The 18149-nt window shown below is 51.2% G+C and overlaps 1 protein-coding gene and 1 long non-coding RNA gene across 2 annotated transcripts in view; one reads left to right on the top strand and one right to left on the bottom strand.

Moving 5' to 3' along the window:
• The window catches only part of sipa1l1 (signal-induced proliferation-associated 1 like 1), a 50233-nt gene extending 41631 nt beyond the window's left edge, over positions 1-8602 (top strand). The window contains exons 11-20 of the mRNA XM_047022137.1: positions 994-1334; positions 3648-3818; positions 4052-4509; positions 4656-4847; positions 5162-5327; positions 5570-5792; positions 6055-6219; positions 6302-6410; positions 6939-7017; positions 7446-8602. Coding sequence (XP_046878093.1) covers positions 994-1334; positions 3648-3818; positions 4052-4509; positions 4656-4847; positions 5162-5327; positions 5570-5792; positions 6055-6219; positions 6302-6410; positions 6939-7017; positions 7446-7589 — 2048 coding nt within the window. The 3' untranslated portion in view covers positions 7590-8602. The remainder of the gene's footprint in view (positions 1-993; positions 1335-3647; positions 3819-4051; positions 4510-4655; positions 4848-5161; positions 5328-5569; positions 5793-6054; positions 6220-6301; positions 6411-6938; positions 7018-7445) is intronic.
• Positions 8603-11539: 2937 nt separating this feature from the next.
• On the bottom strand, positions 11540-13226 carry LOC124468968. Its single transcript, XR_006956254.1, has 3 exons — positions 13164-13226; positions 12135-12414; positions 11540-12029 (listed from the first exon to the last, which is right to left on the bottom strand). It is a non-coding gene; the product is annotated as an uncharacterized LOC124468968 (long non-coding RNA).
• Positions 13227-18149: the final 4923 nt, after the last annotated feature.

Below are 18149 nucleotides of genomic sequence, written 5' to 3'. Positions count from 1 at the left end.
GAGGTGTTGAAATTAATCGAATAATCGATGCATCGCGATGCGGACATGAAAGATGCTGCATTGATGCAGTGGGCAACCATAATCGATTATAACGCAACTGTCGCTCGTTAATTTTACGTCCGTGGTATCAACATAAAAATGAAAAATTAAATTCTCAGTAGCCTAACCCGTTTCATCTAGACCTATGATAGACTCTAGTCTCATCTGGGTCTCATTTACCTGACGTCATTTTTTGGTATTCGCATACGTGCCACAGCAAAATGGCTGAGGTTGCTTGTGAGATCGTCCTTAAAAACGCTCCAAGCGTTTTAAAAGCTGAGATATGGAACTTCATTTCGGATTTTACCAACAGGCTGGGAAGCACAAACTGGAAACTTTGCATGCGATATGCAAAGCCTGTCACACCAAAATTAAATACGTTGGGAACACTACCAACTTTAGGAATCACGTTAGCCGTTTCCATCCTGAGTTGCTAGCAAAGCAACAACACCTGCTGTGGAAAATGCAAACTCTGGGCCAGCAACTCAGAGGATTGATGAAACTCTGTTTTCCATACTGCTAATAATGCTGTCTGTTGTGTTCAGACTTGTTAAATAAAAAAGATTGTTTATATCTTACTACATGTATGTTTGGATGAAAACATAACCATATGAAGTAAAATAGAAAACTGTATGATATTGAACTAAACAGTATCTTAATGCATTCTGTCAAGTCAAATATCCTATACGGCTTTAATAGAAACATTTGACGCATCATGATGTATCGAGTAATCGATTCGCTGACATGATAATCGTAATCGAATCGGGAGATCAGTGAAGATTCACACCTCTAGTTGGTATGCAGGGTTCAGCTCACCTGTGTCTTTAACCTGCTATAGAGGCCCTGTCCTGTGTTCCTGTCTGCCTGCTTCTGGAGAGTCTTATACAGAGACTTAAAGCTGCAGAGGGTCAAATCCCCCTTCCTAAACCATGTAACAGAAGCTTTTGTCCAAAGTGATGTCGAGTTCGGGGGAGATTGGCACCTGCCACCTCCTGACCTCCAGTCAAGAAGTGCTTGAACCTCTACGCTGTACACCTGCCATCCATGAGACCTCCCCCCAGCCAGGCCTGGAGACCTCTGTACACCTGTCATCCATGAGGCCTTCCTCCAGCCAGCCAGGCCTGGAGACCGCTGTACACCTGTCATCCATGAGGCCTTCCTCCAGCCAGCCAGGCCTGGAGACCGCTGTACACCTGTCATCCATGAGGCCTTCCTCCAGCCAGCCAGGCCTGGAGACCGCTGTACACCTGCCATCCATGAGGCCTTCCTCCAGCCAGCCAGGCCTGGAGACCGCTGTACACCTGTCATCCATGAGGCCTCCCTCCAGCCAGCCAGCCAGGCCTGGAGACCGCTGTACACCTGCCATCCATGAGGCCTTCCTCCCCCCAGCCAGCCAGGCCTGGATAAGCTCTACTGTCTCTGGGAATGGCAGAAACACAGAGATCACACACAAACACACACACACTTTAATTAGTGCATGAGCTCCAACGGTTCTGTACAAAAAGACAGAACGACATACACAGCAGACTGTGGTGGGGTAAATATGGTGGGAATCAATTCACTTCAGGCTGATGTTCTCACCTCCCTGCTGTCTCTCCCCCCCCCCCTCTCACATATGAATACACACACAAGGACACACACACACACAAGGACACACACACACAAGGACACACACATGCTGCCATCTCTCCCCTTGGGTCCACAGCTCTCTAATTGCCTCTTCTGTCTATTTTTGTGTGTTTGTTGTTGCATAACACCTCTGCAATTACACAGCAGTCTCATTACACTCCCAGGTGCTTCCAGGGACACACTACTTCCTTTCAGGGACACGCAGTTCCACACACACCCTCCGGACACTCGTTCCTGCGCTTCAAACAGGTGTTATTCACTTAAATTGGTCGTTCTGTTGGAGCGGTTTGGCTGGACGTGGTGGGAAGTGATGCGTTACGCAGGAAGTGATGCGCTACGCGGGTTTTATCTGTGCCGAACGTGGCGTTGTGTTTGAGTGTCAACATGTGGTGTGTTTGTGTATAGTGAAGGATGTGTGGTGTAGGCTGTGGGACGTACCTGGAGGGATCTGGTGGCTTCCTGTGTGTCTATCTCTCTCGCTGTGCGTGTCTCTCTCTCGCTGTGTGGGTCTCTCTGGCTGTGTGTGTCTCTCTGGCTGTGTGGGTCTCTCTCTCGCTGTGTGGGTCTCTCTGGCTGTGTGTGTCTCTCTGGCTGTGTGGGTCTCTCTCTCGCTGTGTGGGTCTCTCTGGCTGTGTCTCTCTAGCTGTGTGTGTTCCTCTCGCTGTGCGTGTCTCTCTCTCGCTGTGTGGGTCTCTCTGGCTGTGTGTGTCTCTCTGGCTGTGTGGGTCTCTCTCTCGCTGTGTGGGTCTCTCTGGCTGTGTCCCTCTAGCTGTGTGTGTCTCTCTGGCTGTGTGGGTCTCTCTGGCTGTGTCCCTCTAGCTGTGTGTGTCTCTCTGGCTGTGTGGGTCTCTCTGGCTGTGTCTCTCTCGCTGTGCGTGTCTCTCTCTCGCTGTGTGGGTCTCTCTGGCTGTGTCCCTCTAGCTGTGTGTGTCTCTCTGGCTGTGTGGGTCTCTCTGGCTGTGTGGGTCTCTCTGGCTGTGTGGGTCTCTCTGGCTGTGTGGGTCTCTCTCGCTGTGTGGGTCTCTCTGGCTGTGTCCCTCTAGCTGTGTGTGTCTCTCTGGCTGTGTGGGTCTCTCTGGCTGTGTCTCTCTAGCTGTGTGTGTCTCTCTGGCTGTGTGGGTCTCTCTGGCTGTGTCTCTCTCGCTGTGCGTGTCTCTCTCTCGCTGTGTGGGTCTCTCTGGCTGTGTCCCTCTAGCTGTGTGTGTCTCTCTGGCTGTGTGGGTCTCTCTGGCTGTGTCCCTCTAGCTGTGTGTGTCTCTCTGGCTGTGTGGGTCTCTCTGGCTGTGTCTCTCTCGCTGTGCGTGTCTCTCTCTCGCTGTGTGGGTCTCTCTGGCTGTGTCCCTCTAGCTGTGTGTGTCTCTCTGGCTGTGTGGGTCTCTCTGGCTGTGTGGGTCTCTCTGGCTGTGTGGGTCTCTCTGGCTGTGTGGGTCTCTCTCGCTGTGTGGGTCTCTCTGGCTGTGTCCCTCTAGCTGTGTGTGTCTCTCTGGCTGTGTGGGTCTCTCTGGCTGTGTCTCTCTAGCTGTGTGTGTCTCTCTGGCTGTGTGGGTCTCTCTGGCTGTGTCTCTCTAGCTGTGTGTGTCTCTCTGGCTGTGTGGGTCTCTCTGGCTGTGTGGGTCTCTCTGGCTGTGTGGGTCTCTCTCGCTGTGTGGGTCTCTCTGGCTGTGTCCCTCTAGCTGTGTGTGTCTCTCTGGCTGTGTGGGTCTCTCTGGCTGTGTCTCTCTAGCTGTGTGTGTCTCTCTGGCTGTGTGGGTCTCTCTCGCTGTGTGGGTCTCTCTGGCTGTGTCCCTCTAGCTGTGTGTGTCTCTCTGGCTGTGTGGGTCTCTCTGGCTGTGTGGGTCTCTCTAGCTGTGTGTGTCTCTCTGGCTGTGTGGGTCTCTCTGGCTGTGTGGGTCTCTCTGGCTGTGTCTCTCTAGCTGTGTGTGTCTCTCTGGCTGTGTGGGTCTCTCTGGCTGTGTGGGTCTCTCTGGCTGTGTCTCTCTAGCTGTGTGTGTCTCTCTGGCTGTGTGGGTCTCTCTGGCTGTGTCTCTCTAGCTATGTGTGTCTGTGTTTCAGACGCGCCCATCTCCAAGCCTGGCCCCGGCTACTCCGGAGCTCCACGCATCCAGAGGCAGGAGCAGGTCATCCACCTGTCCCCCAAGAAGGGCAGCCAGGTGAGCTTCAGCCGCTAGGCTCTTCTGCTGCCCTCCCCTACCTCAGATCAGCTGGGCTACTACTGGACCTGTACTGTCCCACTCATGACACGTGTGTCAGCTGACGTGTCCAGCCTCGTCCGTGCCTCCTTCCCTCAGACTTCAGCCACAATTCTCTTTAACTTCAGTGTCTTTGTTTGGTGAGGCTGCTAACTAAACAGGGCCTCCCTCCTTCCCTCCCTCCTCTCCCCCAGTCTGACAGTCCGTACTCGGGCCACTCTAGCAGCAACACCCTGTCCAGCACAGCCTCCAGCGGGGGCCACAGCGACAGCGACAAGTGGTACGATCTGGGGGCCGGGGGCCCGGGGGACCAGCCCGACACGGAGCCCAACGGCCTGGGAGGGGGCTACCTCCAGGGGGCCTCGGCCGACAGTGGCATCGACACCAGCTCCTACGGAGCCTCCCACTCCCACGGCAGCTCCAGCTCCCTGCTGCCGCCGGGGGGCCGTGAGGCCCGCGAGAGGACTCCCTCCCCCTGGCACAGCCCCACCGAGGGGGGCCGCAGGGTGCTGGAGAGGTCGGCAGCCACCGCCGAGTCCCCGGGCCCCCCGGGGGAGAGGGGAGGCGAGGGGAAGGCCCGCAGCCCCCCCACACACCTGCTGGTGAGGGACAGCAGCACCTACAGTCTGAGTGATGCCGGCTCCCACTCCAGGTACGCTCCTCTCACAGTCCAGCACGGTCGAGCCACGACCTTTAGGTCCCATGGGCATCTGTGAAGCCCCTCCCCCTCTGATGTGATGTCATCTTGATGTCATCTTCCATGGAGCTGACCTGGTCTCCCCTCTCTCCGCCTCCCAGCTCCAGACACTCCGGCCACAGCTCCCCCCGGGACGAGTCCTCGTCTTCGGCCACCTCGCCCTCGTCCCAGTCCTTCGGCTCCCCCGGGCCCAAGACCTTCTACCCCCGCCAGGGCGCTACTTCCAAGTACCTGATTGGCTGGAGGAAGCCAGGCTCCACCATCAACTCTGTCGACTTCGGAGACACAAGGAAGTAAGCATGCTGCCGTGTAGAGCTGTTTGTTCTCCACAGAGGCCGGGAATCTCAACTGTCTCCATCTGACTTAGCTGTGCTTTGTAACATCCTAAGAGGTGCTTTAACACTAGGCTAACCACTGAATTACTGTTATAACTTTCCTCTGCTGGTATGTCACTTTGGATAAAAGCGTCCAATAAGTCAATGGTTGTTTTAACTACTCTATCGCCACCTGGTGGTTGGTTGATGTTGCGAGAGCGATCGTCACCCTGCCTGATCATCATCACTCTGCTGTGTTAACTGAATCCTTGTCTGTGTCTGTGTATGACCAGGAAGTCTCCAGGGGAGGGGGGTGGAGAGGGCGGCCCGTCCCAGAGCAGGCCCTCTCTGAGGGACATGCACTCCCCCCAGCCCCACGCCAAGTCCACCATGGAGGACGACTCCCGCAGGCACAACGCCCCCGACAGCCCCCCTCACCCCCGCAGACACAAGGACAAGGTAGCTCCTCCGCCCTCCTGCGACACAGGTGGCCTCTGGAAGCCGGGCAGGATGGGAACAGCTCCAAACCTTTTTAGCGTTACTTGTGGAAATAAAGTCAATATCGCTGTCCTGTGACTTTTTTTCTCATGTTTTATTAGAGTTCTCTTTAAGAACTCTCTTTTCACTTGATGTACATGTTTAGAATTGGATTTTGATAAACAGACAGACTTACATGATCTTACCTTTACCCCCCTCCCCAGTCCTCCTCATCGGGCAAGCCCCCCAGTCGTCGTTCGCTCCACAGGACCCTGTCAGACGAGAGTATCTACCGGGGCCAGCGTCTCCCCAGCCTGGGGGACTCCATGCTGGAGCAGGCCCTGGGCAGCGACGTGCTGTTCAGCTGCTCCACCGTGCCACGCTCGCCCACCACCCGGGGCGTGCCCCTCCGACGGCCCTCCTACAAGCTGGGGGTCAAGCTGCACGGTGAGGAGGCCCACCACCACGCCCTGGGCGTGTTTAGCCGACATGTCCACCAGGGTATTGGACATGAAAGCCGAACAAAAGCTTGTAATCTACTGCTCCGCGGAAGAGCGTTTCACTGCAGATAAAGAGTTCCCGGTTTTCGTTTAAAGCCTTTGCTGATTAAATTCACCAGGTTACGTCTCTGCTGCCCCCTGCTGGTGGAGAGCGTGCACGACGGCCTCGGCTCTGACCCGCTCCTCCTGTCCTCCTGTGTGCTCCCCAGGTGACCTGTCTGCGTCCGACACGTCATTGGCTGAAATGGCAGAGAGGCACCGAGGGCCCCTCCCCCAGGAGCTGATGCCCCTCCCCCCCAGTGAGAGGGACAGCCCCCTGGACTGGACCCTCCTCGTGGACGTGGCCAACACCTTTGAAAGTGAGAGAGGAGCTGGTTAGTCTGAACGCTGTAGAGTGGGGGTGGTGGGGGTGGGGTCGTTTGAGTGTTAAGCCCCTCCCTCCCTGTCTCTCTCCAGTCCAGCGGGGGTTTGTGTTCAGCGACTCCAACCACAGAGGCAGTGGAGCTTCCAGCCCCCAGCAGCACATAGAGCTGCAGCCCGCCCCTGTGTCCAGGCCCTCCTCAAGGTGCCACACACACACACTGTACACATGCACACACACCACTGTACACATGCACACACACCACTGTACACATGCACACACACTGTACACATGCACACACACACACTGTACACATGCACACACACACACTGTACACATGCACACACACACACTGTACACATGCACACACACTGTACACATGCACACACACTGTACACATGCACACACACACACTGTACACATGCACACACACTGTACACATGCACACACACACACTGTACACATGCACACACACACACACACAGTACACACACACACACACAGTACACACACACACACACAGTACACGTATACACACACAGTACACACACTGATACATACATATTGTACACTTACACACACTTACTGTACAAACTCACCCACAGACACATTCATGTACACTCACTATAATGCAAATCATAGAGAGATGCATCAGTGTGTTTTCCAGCAGGATTGGATTGTTGATATTTGTGACTGGTGAAACAGACAGTAAATGTGTGTATTGTCCTGCAGCGAAGGTCATGTGGGTCTGGAGAGGAAGGTGACCAAACTGGAGGCCATGGTCAAGATGCTGCAGGACGATCTGAAGAAGGTGACAGCTCACATACACACCTAGATACACACACACTCACTCACACATGCTTTTTGCCAGGCCATCTTTGTAAATAAGAATTTTGTTCTTAAAGGATTCTGCCTGGTTACATAAAGGTTCAATAAAATTTTTAAAACATTTACATTTAGTCATTTAGTAGACGCTCTTATCCAGAGCGACTGCAGTAAGTACAGGGACATTCCCCCGAGGCAAGTAGGGTAAAATGCCTTTCCCAAGGACACAACGTAATTTGCATGGCCAGGAATTGAACCGGCAACCTTCTGATTAATAGCCCGTCTCCCTAACCGCTCAGCTATCTGACCCCCTCTCCCCACATACTAAGATACATTAGCACATATTCACACACACTCACACTTGGAAACAAAAAAAACTGGGATTTCCTGACACACACACACCGCCCCCTGCAGGAGAGGGAGGAGAAGAGCAGGCTGCAGGTCCAGATCAAGAGGCTGTGGGAGGACAACCAGCGACTGCAGGACGAGTCCCAGAGCTCGGCCGCCAAGCTCAAGAAGTTCACCGAGTGGGTCTTCAACACCATCGACATGAACTGAGGCTCTCACACACACACACACACACACACCCTGAGGAGAGGAGAGAGGAGAGAGAGAGGGAGGAGAGAGGAACTGTTTTTGTTCTCTACCCATCACGCCAGGGTCTGTTTCCCCATTCATTAACAGTCCCCATGTCCTGCTTCACCTGAAGAACTAGTTCAAACACATCCTTCCTTCCTGCCCCGAGGGAAGATTCCCCCTCTGTCACACCCGACACCAGAGAGACCAATCAGGAAAAGCCTCCCTCCCACAGCCTTGAGGGTGTGATCTACCGCAAAACACTGCCCTGCGACCCTCCACCCCCCTCCTCTCTCCCCCCGTCCTCTCTCCCCCTCCCTCCCTCAGCCCTCCCCCTCGCTCTGAAGTCTCAGAGCCACCCTCTCCTCAAGACTTGAGGTCAGACGGAGGGAGGGAGGGATGGCGGAGGAGGAGGGGACGGCCTTTCTTTTTCTTTGTCCCTAAGCCAGCTCCGAGGATGCACTCTTCTAAAGGCACAACTGAGAAGCTGAACTGTAAAGATTTTAAACTACTCTCCACAACTACACCACCTGTCTCACCTGTTTGCTCAGGAGCAAACAGGTGAGACAAACGCAGCCAGACAAACGCAGACAGACAGGTTTCGACAAGGGACAAGGCCAGCGTCCCCAGAACCAGACAGGCATGCTGAGAGACATTCCTCTATCGTCCACGGGAACCAGCACGGCATCCTGCTCGATTCCCATGGGAACAGACTAGAGCTGGTCCAGAGGAGGGCCATCCCACTGTACATACCACACGTTCACCACCCACCTCACTTTACATTCCGCCCTAATGAGGGACTGTTGGGCTTGTATTCACCCTGAGCAGAGCTACATCTGCAGGTAGTCCTCGACTTCAGAAGGAGGTCTGGGCTTGTACTGGATCATGTCCCCCCTTAGAGGGACGTCCTGGGGGCGTGGTCTCCCCCTACCTCCCCCCCTCCAGAGGGACGTCCTGGGGGCGTGGTCTCCCCCTACCTCCCCCCCTCCAGAGGGACGTCCTGGGGGCGTGGTCTCCCCCTACCTCCAGAGGGACGTCCTGGGGGCGTGGTCTCCCCCCCTCCAGAGGGACGTCCTGGGGGCGTGGTCTCCCCCCCTCCAGAGGGATGTCCTGGGGGCGTGGTCTCCCCCCCCTCCAGAGGGATGTCCTGGGGGCGTGGTCTCCCCCTACCTCCCCCCCTCCAGAGGGACGTCCTGGGGGCGTGGTCTCCCCCTACCTCCAGAGGGACGTCCTGGGGGCGTGGTCTCCCCCCCTCCAGAGGGACGTCCTGGGGGCGTGGTCTCCCCCCCTCCAGAGGGATGTCCTGGGGGCGTGGTCTCCCCCCCTCCAGAGGGATGTCCTGGGGGCGTGGTCTCCCCCTACCTCCCCCCCTCCAGAGGGACGTCCTGGGGGCGTGGTCTCCCCTGCTGCTCCCAGACACAGCGTCCTCCGGCTGGGTAGACTGCAGCAGAAGCTTCTCTCGAACAACCATTCCTCCAGCATTCAAAGACTACCCACAATACACTGCTGGTGCTTTGTGACACTCTGGCCGAAACCTTGACGACAGATTCCGTTTCATGTTTAGGTCCAGCCCTTGGCAGACATTCTACAGTTGACATCAAGAATAGATTGATCAACCCAAACTTTGTCTTTAAAGCAATAGGAAGGACAGTATTTGAGCCAGACTTCCCCCCTCTTTTAAACACACCTGGATGGCCGAAGGACTAATGTTTCAACCATCCTACATCTTAGCAATCAAACTTCTTCAGGTTTTGGTACGACCTTCTGAAGAGCAAGGAACACTATTCCTGACCCTGTAAACCCAGCATCTCAAGGAACGTTGATACAGAACTGATAAACATTGAAGTCATTCTCGGGGGACTTTTTCCAATTTATTTATTTCCTTGTATTATAAATCAATAAACAAGTTGTTCTATGCGTACAGTACAACTGAGATCAGTGTTTAGTTTATATAGAAGGATCATTCCTATTATTTAAATGGCTTTCTTTCCATTCTAACTTAAGCCTGATATGGTTTTTATTAATATCTTGTGTTGTGGTGCCCAAGCCTGCTATTGTGTTGCTTTCAGTGCCATCTAGTGGTCAAATATGAAGATGAAGACTATCTTAAAAAAAAAAAAAAAACATTCAAAGAACTGTGCATTCACTGTGTAATACAAAAAAGATCCTGCACTCAGCAGGAAGCCATGTTTAAGCCCAGGCTGATCGATTAGCCGGCCTGCAATAGTGGACTGTGCTCTGTGTGTTCTCTGAAAGGGTTGGAAGGTGTGAGAACGTGATTGTTGACTCCGGTGTCTGTGCTCTTCATCCAGCTACAGGGAAACAGGGATGTGCCTTTGAACAGCACCTGGGAACCATATTAAAGGGATGAGCAGTTATGTAAGCTGAAGGATCACCTGGTTACACACACACACACCCACACACACTGAAGAGTATAAGAGTATCGCATTTCTCAAAAAGCTGCTGCTAGGACACCGCTTTTTTGAAGAACAGTCTGTCTCTTCCCTGTACAGACATGCTTACGTAACCTCTGCCAGGCTAGACACAGGGGGGTTGAGAGTCATGGAGGGGGGGGGGGGGGGGGGGATGTGCATGTGTGTTTGTCATAGGTTTCCTTACCCGTGCCACAGAAACTCCCCTATGTTGAAGTGACACTGCCTTCTCCATCCCTATATGACTCTTGTTCCTCCAGAGTGGAGTGTGTCTGTGTTGCCCACAGCTGTGATCTGTCCCAGACAGCAGCTGCCTGTAGAACACCTCAAAAGAATTAGGAACTAGAATGTTTTAGACAGCTCCACTCTGCTCTGCAGAGCCAGGAGAAGAATGTGGAATGTCCGAGTATTGGTTCTGTTCTAAGAATCCTCTCATACCCAGATCTCAGCTCGGGGCTGTCTGCCTGTCAGCCAGAACAGGGCCCCAGTGAGATCAGAAACAGCCTGTGGATAGAAGGGTCTCCAGAGAATCTGAATCATCCCCCATTTGAAAAGCAGAGTCCATGGCCAGGCAGTGACCGCTTATCCAGATGCGTTATAAATGACCACTTATTATGTGTGTAAGACAGAAGCCTGTTTTGGTTTTTGTATTTCAAATGACATGGAACGCCAACAGCACGTTGAAGAAGTTCAGTTTTTAACAGAAAAACATTTCTTTATATTCACACACAACCACACACTCAAACTGCATACCAGGAGAGCTCCCCAGTTCTGAATGTTCGATAGTTTGACGTTAGCTCATAGAATACTTTTCCTTTTCTTGTCGTTGTTGTGTTTTGCCTTAGTTGACAGTTACAGTTGAGTAGACGGATACTTGAGGGGAGTGTACACATGTTCAAATGTACCCCTGTGATTTATTTTGTTTGTTTAAAAAATTTTGTAAAAAAAAAAAGACTTTGCACATTGTTTTGTACAAAATTGTTACGTTTATCGAACCACTGAATTGAGTTTGTGTATTTGAAATTCCTGGGTGTGCCATGCCTGGTACCATGTAAGATCCAGCTCAGGCCTTGTCTTCAGTCATGTGACATAAGTGATTACTCCAAGGAAGACGATGTACTTTCAAAGTGTTGGGGGGGAGGGGGGGAGACAGAGTTGTGCTGCCTACACAAAGCAACACACTTCTGGGGTGTGCCTGTTATCAGCTCCACACAGGCCTCTGTTAGGAATGATTATTTGCGTATTTCTGTAGAAGGTATAGGCCTGCGATTATAACCCAAGTACTGTTTACAGCTCATGTTTATTTCCTTTGAAAAGTGTAGAGGTGAAGAAGATTTTTAAAAGTTTGCAGTGATCAAAGTATTCAAGTTTCTGACACAAGCCCCCCCTTCTCCTCTTTCTTTGTTTGATTTGAGATGCTGTAATGTTTTCTGTTGTAGAAGGGCGGGGGGGTGTTGGGGGGGGGGGGGGGGGGGGGGGGGGGGGACACAGGAGGCGGGGCCGAGGTGTGTGTGTGTGCTCTACCGTCGCTTACTGGGCCAATAAATGACGTTATCTGACAACACACAGCATCAGGAAGTTCTGTTTTCTCACTTTTCCGTTCAGCTTGAGGAGTACTCTCTGTGGTGATTGTTGTGTTTAACAACACACACACACACACACATATACACTCTCACACTCACTCACAGTTTGGTTTCATCAGAGGTAAGTGTCCGGTCTCTCTACGCTGTCTGATGTATAATTGCACCTAGCGTTGAGCAATCAGTGAAGCGAGGAGAGGAGAGGATGGAGAGAGAGAGGACCAGGGTCTGGAGCTGAGGCTGCTTGGGGCACAACTCCCCATGCTCTCCTATCAGAGAGAAAGAGATACTCCTGATTGCGTGCTTAACCCTTTCACCACCAGGGCTACCAGGACAAATTGGCAGCTGCCCCCTGGCTCCTGATGTGGTCTGGGAACAGCCGACACTCTGCATTGGCCCTCTGTTACCTGCTGAGACGGACAACTGTAAAATCAAACAGGTGTGCGGGTGTGGAAAAAAAAAACACAGAATCGGCAAGAATGAGTCATGTTCTGTAGTTGCTCGAGCCTCATTACCTCTGTAGCGCGGCTGAAACATGAGCACTGGGACAGCGCCGGCCATCTTGGATCTGTTTCCCCGGTAACCAGTGTGTGTGCACCTGTGGCTGAGTCACTGGTGAAGGAGTGGGTGTTTTTATTCCAGAACTGAGCTGACAGGTGGAGGGGGACAGAGAGCTGACAAGTGCCTGTTTCATGGCCTGTTCATCCCAGCTGATTGACCTCAGTAAGTTTGCTGTAAGTCCGTCCAGACAGGAGGTCGAAGGTCTCCTCTCTAGCTCAGCGCCCAGTTAGGGGTCTGGAGGAGAAGGAAAACAGTGTTGGGATGAGGGGGAATGTGGAGTTCAAACCAGGAGTGAGTCGTCAGTCTTTCGTGTACGTGTGTGTGGGCTGTCTCTTAAGATCTTGAGAATTTGGTCCAGACAAAGCGAGCTGTATGGAAGCAAATCAGTGACATGTTTTGAATTGAGTCATTGAGTACTTAGCCTAATATTGAAATTTAAACACCACCGAATGTGTTAGTTTTGAATTCACCTCTTTAAAATTTTTATATGATTTTCTTTCAATGTTAAAAAAAATCCAGATCCTAAAGTGTAAGGTTTGGAATGTCGGGTAGGCCTAGCTCTAATTCAAAGTAAAATTCAGATCCCAAAAATTAAATAAAAAAATATTCAATTAAGCTTCAGAAAATCAAATAGAACAAAATTCAGGCTTTAAAGTTTAAAATTCGAAACATTATGTAAATAGGTGTATTCGACTTCATGCAGCCCCGGCGTGTCTTGCAGCAGCCTGCCGCCGGCTGACTTGAAGCAGGCAATGGCATTCTCAGCTTCAAGGCAGCCGGCTGCAGCCGATTGTCGGCGCCGCCGGCGCTGCATGAAGTCGAACACACCTATTGATTTGCTTCCATAGACTTCCTGGATGCGACACTTCTATTCAAGTGAGAGCCACCCTCGAGAGCGTTTTTAGACGGAAGGTGTTCCCATGTGTCAAACGAGTCAAACGAAGTAGCAGAATTTGGACTTTACACCACTCTTTACAACGTACCATACAATAAACGACAGCGAGCGTACTGTCTCTCCATCCTTATCCAGCCAGCCATCACGCCCGCTAAAAACACACGCCATGATCAGTGTTCACATCCACCACTTCCTGCACGGCCTTTAATACATTAAACATCCCTGAGATGGGGTTAGCTTTGAACGATGATCAAAGATTAATTATTCAAAAATATATATATGTAATGCTGCATAGGCCAACTTGTGTGTACAGATGTTTCATGAGCCTTCTGGGGGAGTTGCAGGGCTGGCCTTCACCAGGCTGTGACATTTCGAAAGAGCAAGAGTCAATACTGGCGGTCCTAAGGTCTTTTCAAATATAGTTATATAAAAAATCCCATGTGTATTACATTAAACAGACGCTATCATCCAAAGCGACGTACAAATAGTTCTTGGAAAGGACAGCAGAAGATCAAGAATCAGAAGTTCCATGGTCAGAGTCAAAGAACGGTGATAATCAAATCGCATAATCCCAGCTACCAGGCACGATGAACGAAGATAATACTACAAAAAATCCAAAAACATCTCAATTACTTAAATACGGAGCAACAATAAAATCTTGCAGTAGCTATGCCTAATCAATATATAGTAAAAAAAAAAAAAAAAAAGGCCAACTACAGCAAGTTTAACGTATAGAGGTCAGAAATGCGAGTGGAAATGCGCAAGACATCGAGCGGCTGTAGAAAGTGCAGGGCGAGCCCCTTGGACCACTCTTCCTGCCTTTACACTCATTCAATTATTTATCTGGAGTACTGTCCACAGGCATGATGGGATATGAATTTGTGTGTGTGTGAGCATGAGTGCATGTGTGTCGATCCGTTTGGCCAAAGTAGTCCATTAGAATCCTTGTTGCTGTTGACAGTTTGCTTGTAAGTGCATTGATTTGTGTGCTTATTGACGGTCATTTTCCCCATCAGTTGGCAAACTGCATTAAAAAAACGAGAGAGAGGGAGAGATAGGCAAAGAGAGAGCGATGGGGAAAGAGAGAGAGAGAAACAGCGTCTCACTGTCCCAACGATATTCAATTAGATTCAAATATAAGCCATTTTCATAAAGCATAATTGGTCATTTGGCCAAGTGAACAGGTTTTATGATGATAAGCACTGCTTTCATGTCTGGCAGTTTCCTGTCGGCCTCAGAGCCGTTTCTGACTCAATTCTGTGTCTTTGTCTCAAATACACAATGTTCTATACCTGCCTGTTTCGTGTCTCTGTGGCAAAGCCACACATCTATCAAACATATGCTGTTGTGCCAGTTGTGTTACCTTCAATCCTCTCCAGATACACACACACACGCCCAACCCCCTCCCCAACCCCATACACATACCTTATCAACATTCACCCCCCCAACACTCACACACTATCTACATTTTCCCCCACAAGACACACACCGCATCCACATCCTCCCCCTGCGCACACACACCCGCACACACTGGTCTCTCCTCCAGTGTCCCCGTCGTAGAAGGTTTCCTCCCTGAGTCCATCCTTGCATCATAGGCTTTCATCTCAGGCTCCAGTCGCAGTTAAAGTCCTGATTCCTCTTCCTCTGTGCGTGTCTCTGTGTTACAGCCGTTAGCGAGGCCCACAGACATGTTTAAACCAACAGCACAGAGAGATGGAAAGAGGGAGGAGATCAAGAGAAAGGGAGGTTAAGTTGTAGATTTCATCAGAGAACTGATAACCATGCCTATGGGCCCACCAGATGGTTCACAGTGAAGTGGGTTGAGGTTTCACTTTGATACCATGCTGCCACAGCAGCGTGTGGAAACGACTCTCTCTCTCTCTCTCTCTCTCTCTCTCTCTCTCTTCCTCTCTCTCTGCTTAACCCTCTCTGTTCTCTCTATCTCTAGTTCCCTTCAGTTCTTTCAGTCATTCATCTGCGTTCTATCTCTCAGTCCATTCCTATCTATGTCTTGTTCTTACTAATAGATGGCTGCATGTTTTAGAAATTGCTCCACACACACACACACTCATACACACACACACACTGTAAGGGAGTCACAGTTTCCCAACCCCCACCTACTGTTTTCTCTCTCTGCTGCCCTTGCTCTGCTGCTCTCACACACACGCGCGCACACACGCGCGCACACAGTCATACACATGCAAGGATCCTCATAGCATACCTGACCGCTACACTCCACACACAACCAGCCCTCTGCTGACGCCAGCTCCCCGCTCAAAGAGAGAACACGAAAACAAGGAAGAGAGAGAGAGCGAAGAAGAGGGATACGGAGAGACAGTAAGAGGGAGAGAGAGAGTGGGAGAGAGGGAGAGAGAGTGGGAGAGAGAGAGGTTAGGAGAAAGAGAGAGTGAGAGAGAGTGGGAGAGAGAGAGGAAGAGAGAGAGAGGTAGAAATCTGTCTCCCGGTGGCTGACGTTGATCCCACCACCGTCTCAACAGCTGTGAAGCTTCTTCTTCTTCTTCCTTCCTACTCCATCCATCCGTCCATCCCCTCTGTCCTCCACCTCTCTCACTCCCGGAGCCAATTAGACCATGGACCTGCCGTTTGCTTGTTGCTAAGAGGAAAGAGGCGCACAGAAGAGCGTGGACCAGGTACTTTTGTTGCTAAGGTAATGAATGCTTCCAGCTTCCAGTTTGAGAGGTATGATATCTAAATCGACATCTGTCATCTTCCACCGTGTGTTCGTAATCTGAAAATGAATGTAACGCAGGACGCAATTATTGGAGGTGTTACAGAAAATATTGGTACTTCAGCTTGTTTGTGTGTGTGGTGTGTGCTTGTCTTCAAATTGTAGTAGTGAGGGGAAGTGACAGTTGGCACACTCTTCTCATTGAAGAGCAGTACTTTGTCACTGGGTCCTTAACTGTTCTCTGTCGGGGCAGTCTGGGGCTTATGAGGAGCTGTGAGGGTGGGTGTGTGTGCTCAGTTTGTGTGTGTGTAAAAATGCGAGTCTGTGTGTATTTGTTGGACTATGTGTGTTTGTGTCTGTGTATGAGTGAGAGTGTGTGTGTGTGTGTGTGTGTGTGTGTGTGTGTGTGTGTGTGTGTGTGTGTGTGTGTGTGTGTGTGTGTGTGTGTGTGTGTGTGTGTGTGTGTGTGTGTGTGTGTGTGTATTAGTGAGTGTGTCTACATGAGGCTGTGCTGCTGCCAGTGCTGGGTGTGGAGAGCAGGGCAGACTGGAGGGTCCTGGGAGGGCTGCTCAGGAGGGCTGCTCAGGAGGGCTGCTCAGGAGGGCTGCTCAGGACGGCTGCTCAGCCAGATGGGTTTCCTTGAGCAGAGAAGCCCTCAGCTGATCCACACCACAGTGTCAGCTCACATCAGATCTGGTGGAGGAGAACAGCTGTTTGAGACACTTTCACTGCAGAGTTACGTTAGCTGGGTGTTTTTTCTGGGTTCCTACAGAAGGATACAGCACATGTGGATTTGTATTCTCTCATGTGACTGCTTTGGAAGAATCCTATTTGTGTCGCTCCTCCCATGCTAAAAATCCATCAACATAGCTGTAGACAACATGATGGATCCCTCATACACCAAACCAAATATTGATGTTAAGAAACATGGTCTGTTTGCTGCTGAACAATAAAAGATCATATCTTCCCTAAAGCAAAGTTTGGTAGTGGATGACTATGAGTGACTCATTGATTCAGACTGGATAAGTCATTTGGACACAGACACTGGGAGCATCCTCAGGCTTCACTGCAGCAGCTGCCTGTGTGGCACTGGTATATTGCGTACGTGTGTGTGTGCATGTTTGTGTGTGTGTGTGTGTGCACCTGTGTGTGTCTGTGTGCATTTGTGTATTCTTGTGTGTGTGCACCTGTGTGTGCACGTGTGTGTGCATGTGTGCACGTGTGTGTGTGTGTCATCTCCAGGTCTGGTCTTCATCTTGTCCGAGACAAACCAGGCTGATGAGGTTATTGATCAGAGGTGATAGCTGTAAGGGAGCTGAGCTACAAGTTCAATAACAAAGACACACATGCATACATATGCACGTTCAAACACACACACACACACACACACACACACACACACGATCACCTGAGGAGACAAGGCAGCCTCATCCCCCATCCTCTTTGAAATTGCTCACAGTTAACCACACAGTACAAACCCCGGGGCCCTGGTCAGACAGCACAGCCTACCAGGAGCGTCTGTGTGGAGCGAGGAGGGTAGAACCCTGCCCTCCCTCCAGGTGCTGCAGCCTTTAACGGGCTTCAGACAAGCTCATCTGACCCCCTCTGTGTGGATCAGGACTGAGGACGGCCTCCACCTTGGAACGTGCCCCGCAAAAGGCAGCAGGAACAGACCTGTTTGGGTATGCACCTCACCACCTCTCCTCCCCCCACGCCCCATCGCCTCCCCTTCCTCATCTTGCCTCGGCTGTCAATACTGTGACATGTGTCAGGCGTGCTGCCCACAACCTGGAGATCTGCCACGGAGCTCTGAGGCGGAGGGTGGAACCTTCCGGAAGCTTCTCTGGGCTGGATTGTTCCGTCTTCAGGATTCCTGGCACCTGCGCGGGCTGTGGGTTCACATTGTCCCGTTGACTTGTTGAATGTGGAAATGCTACTCTGGGAGCTATTAAGATGTTGCTGTGCTCGTGCTGCTACTAATTGGTTTCCGTGCATCTGGATGTATCAACACGAAATGTTATTTAGCCAACAAAACATGTCCCCCCCCCCTCCCCCTCTGGCTGAAAGATAGTTTTCTTTCGAACGCAGTGTCAACAGTACGTGTCTGCGAAAAAAAGAAACTGAGATTGAATCAAACACCCTCCGCTTTCAGCTGTGCCGTTTGCCACTCCACACAATCAGTCCACTCACAGCATCCAGGGCTATTCAGCCCAGAGTGCCTTCTGTTGTCTGTCTATAGATAACACTGAGAGAGAGCCGGAGGCTGAATTGTGGTGTCCATTCCACTTTGCTGAGGGAGTCTTGTTGCTGCTCGTCGTTGACAAGGCTTCCTGTTTCACTCGGTGACAAGGACCCTAATGGTTTAGTGAGAGAGGAGAGAGGGGA

This window comes from Hypomesus transpacificus, chromosome 6 (assembly GCF_021917145.1).
Source record: "Hypomesus transpacificus isolate Combined female chromosome 6, fHypTra1, whole genome shotgun sequence".
Lineage (NCBI taxonomy): Eukaryota > Metazoa > Chordata > Actinopteri > Osmeriformes > Osmeridae > Hypomesus > Hypomesus transpacificus.
This window is presented reverse-complemented; position numbering and strand designations above follow the sequence as displayed.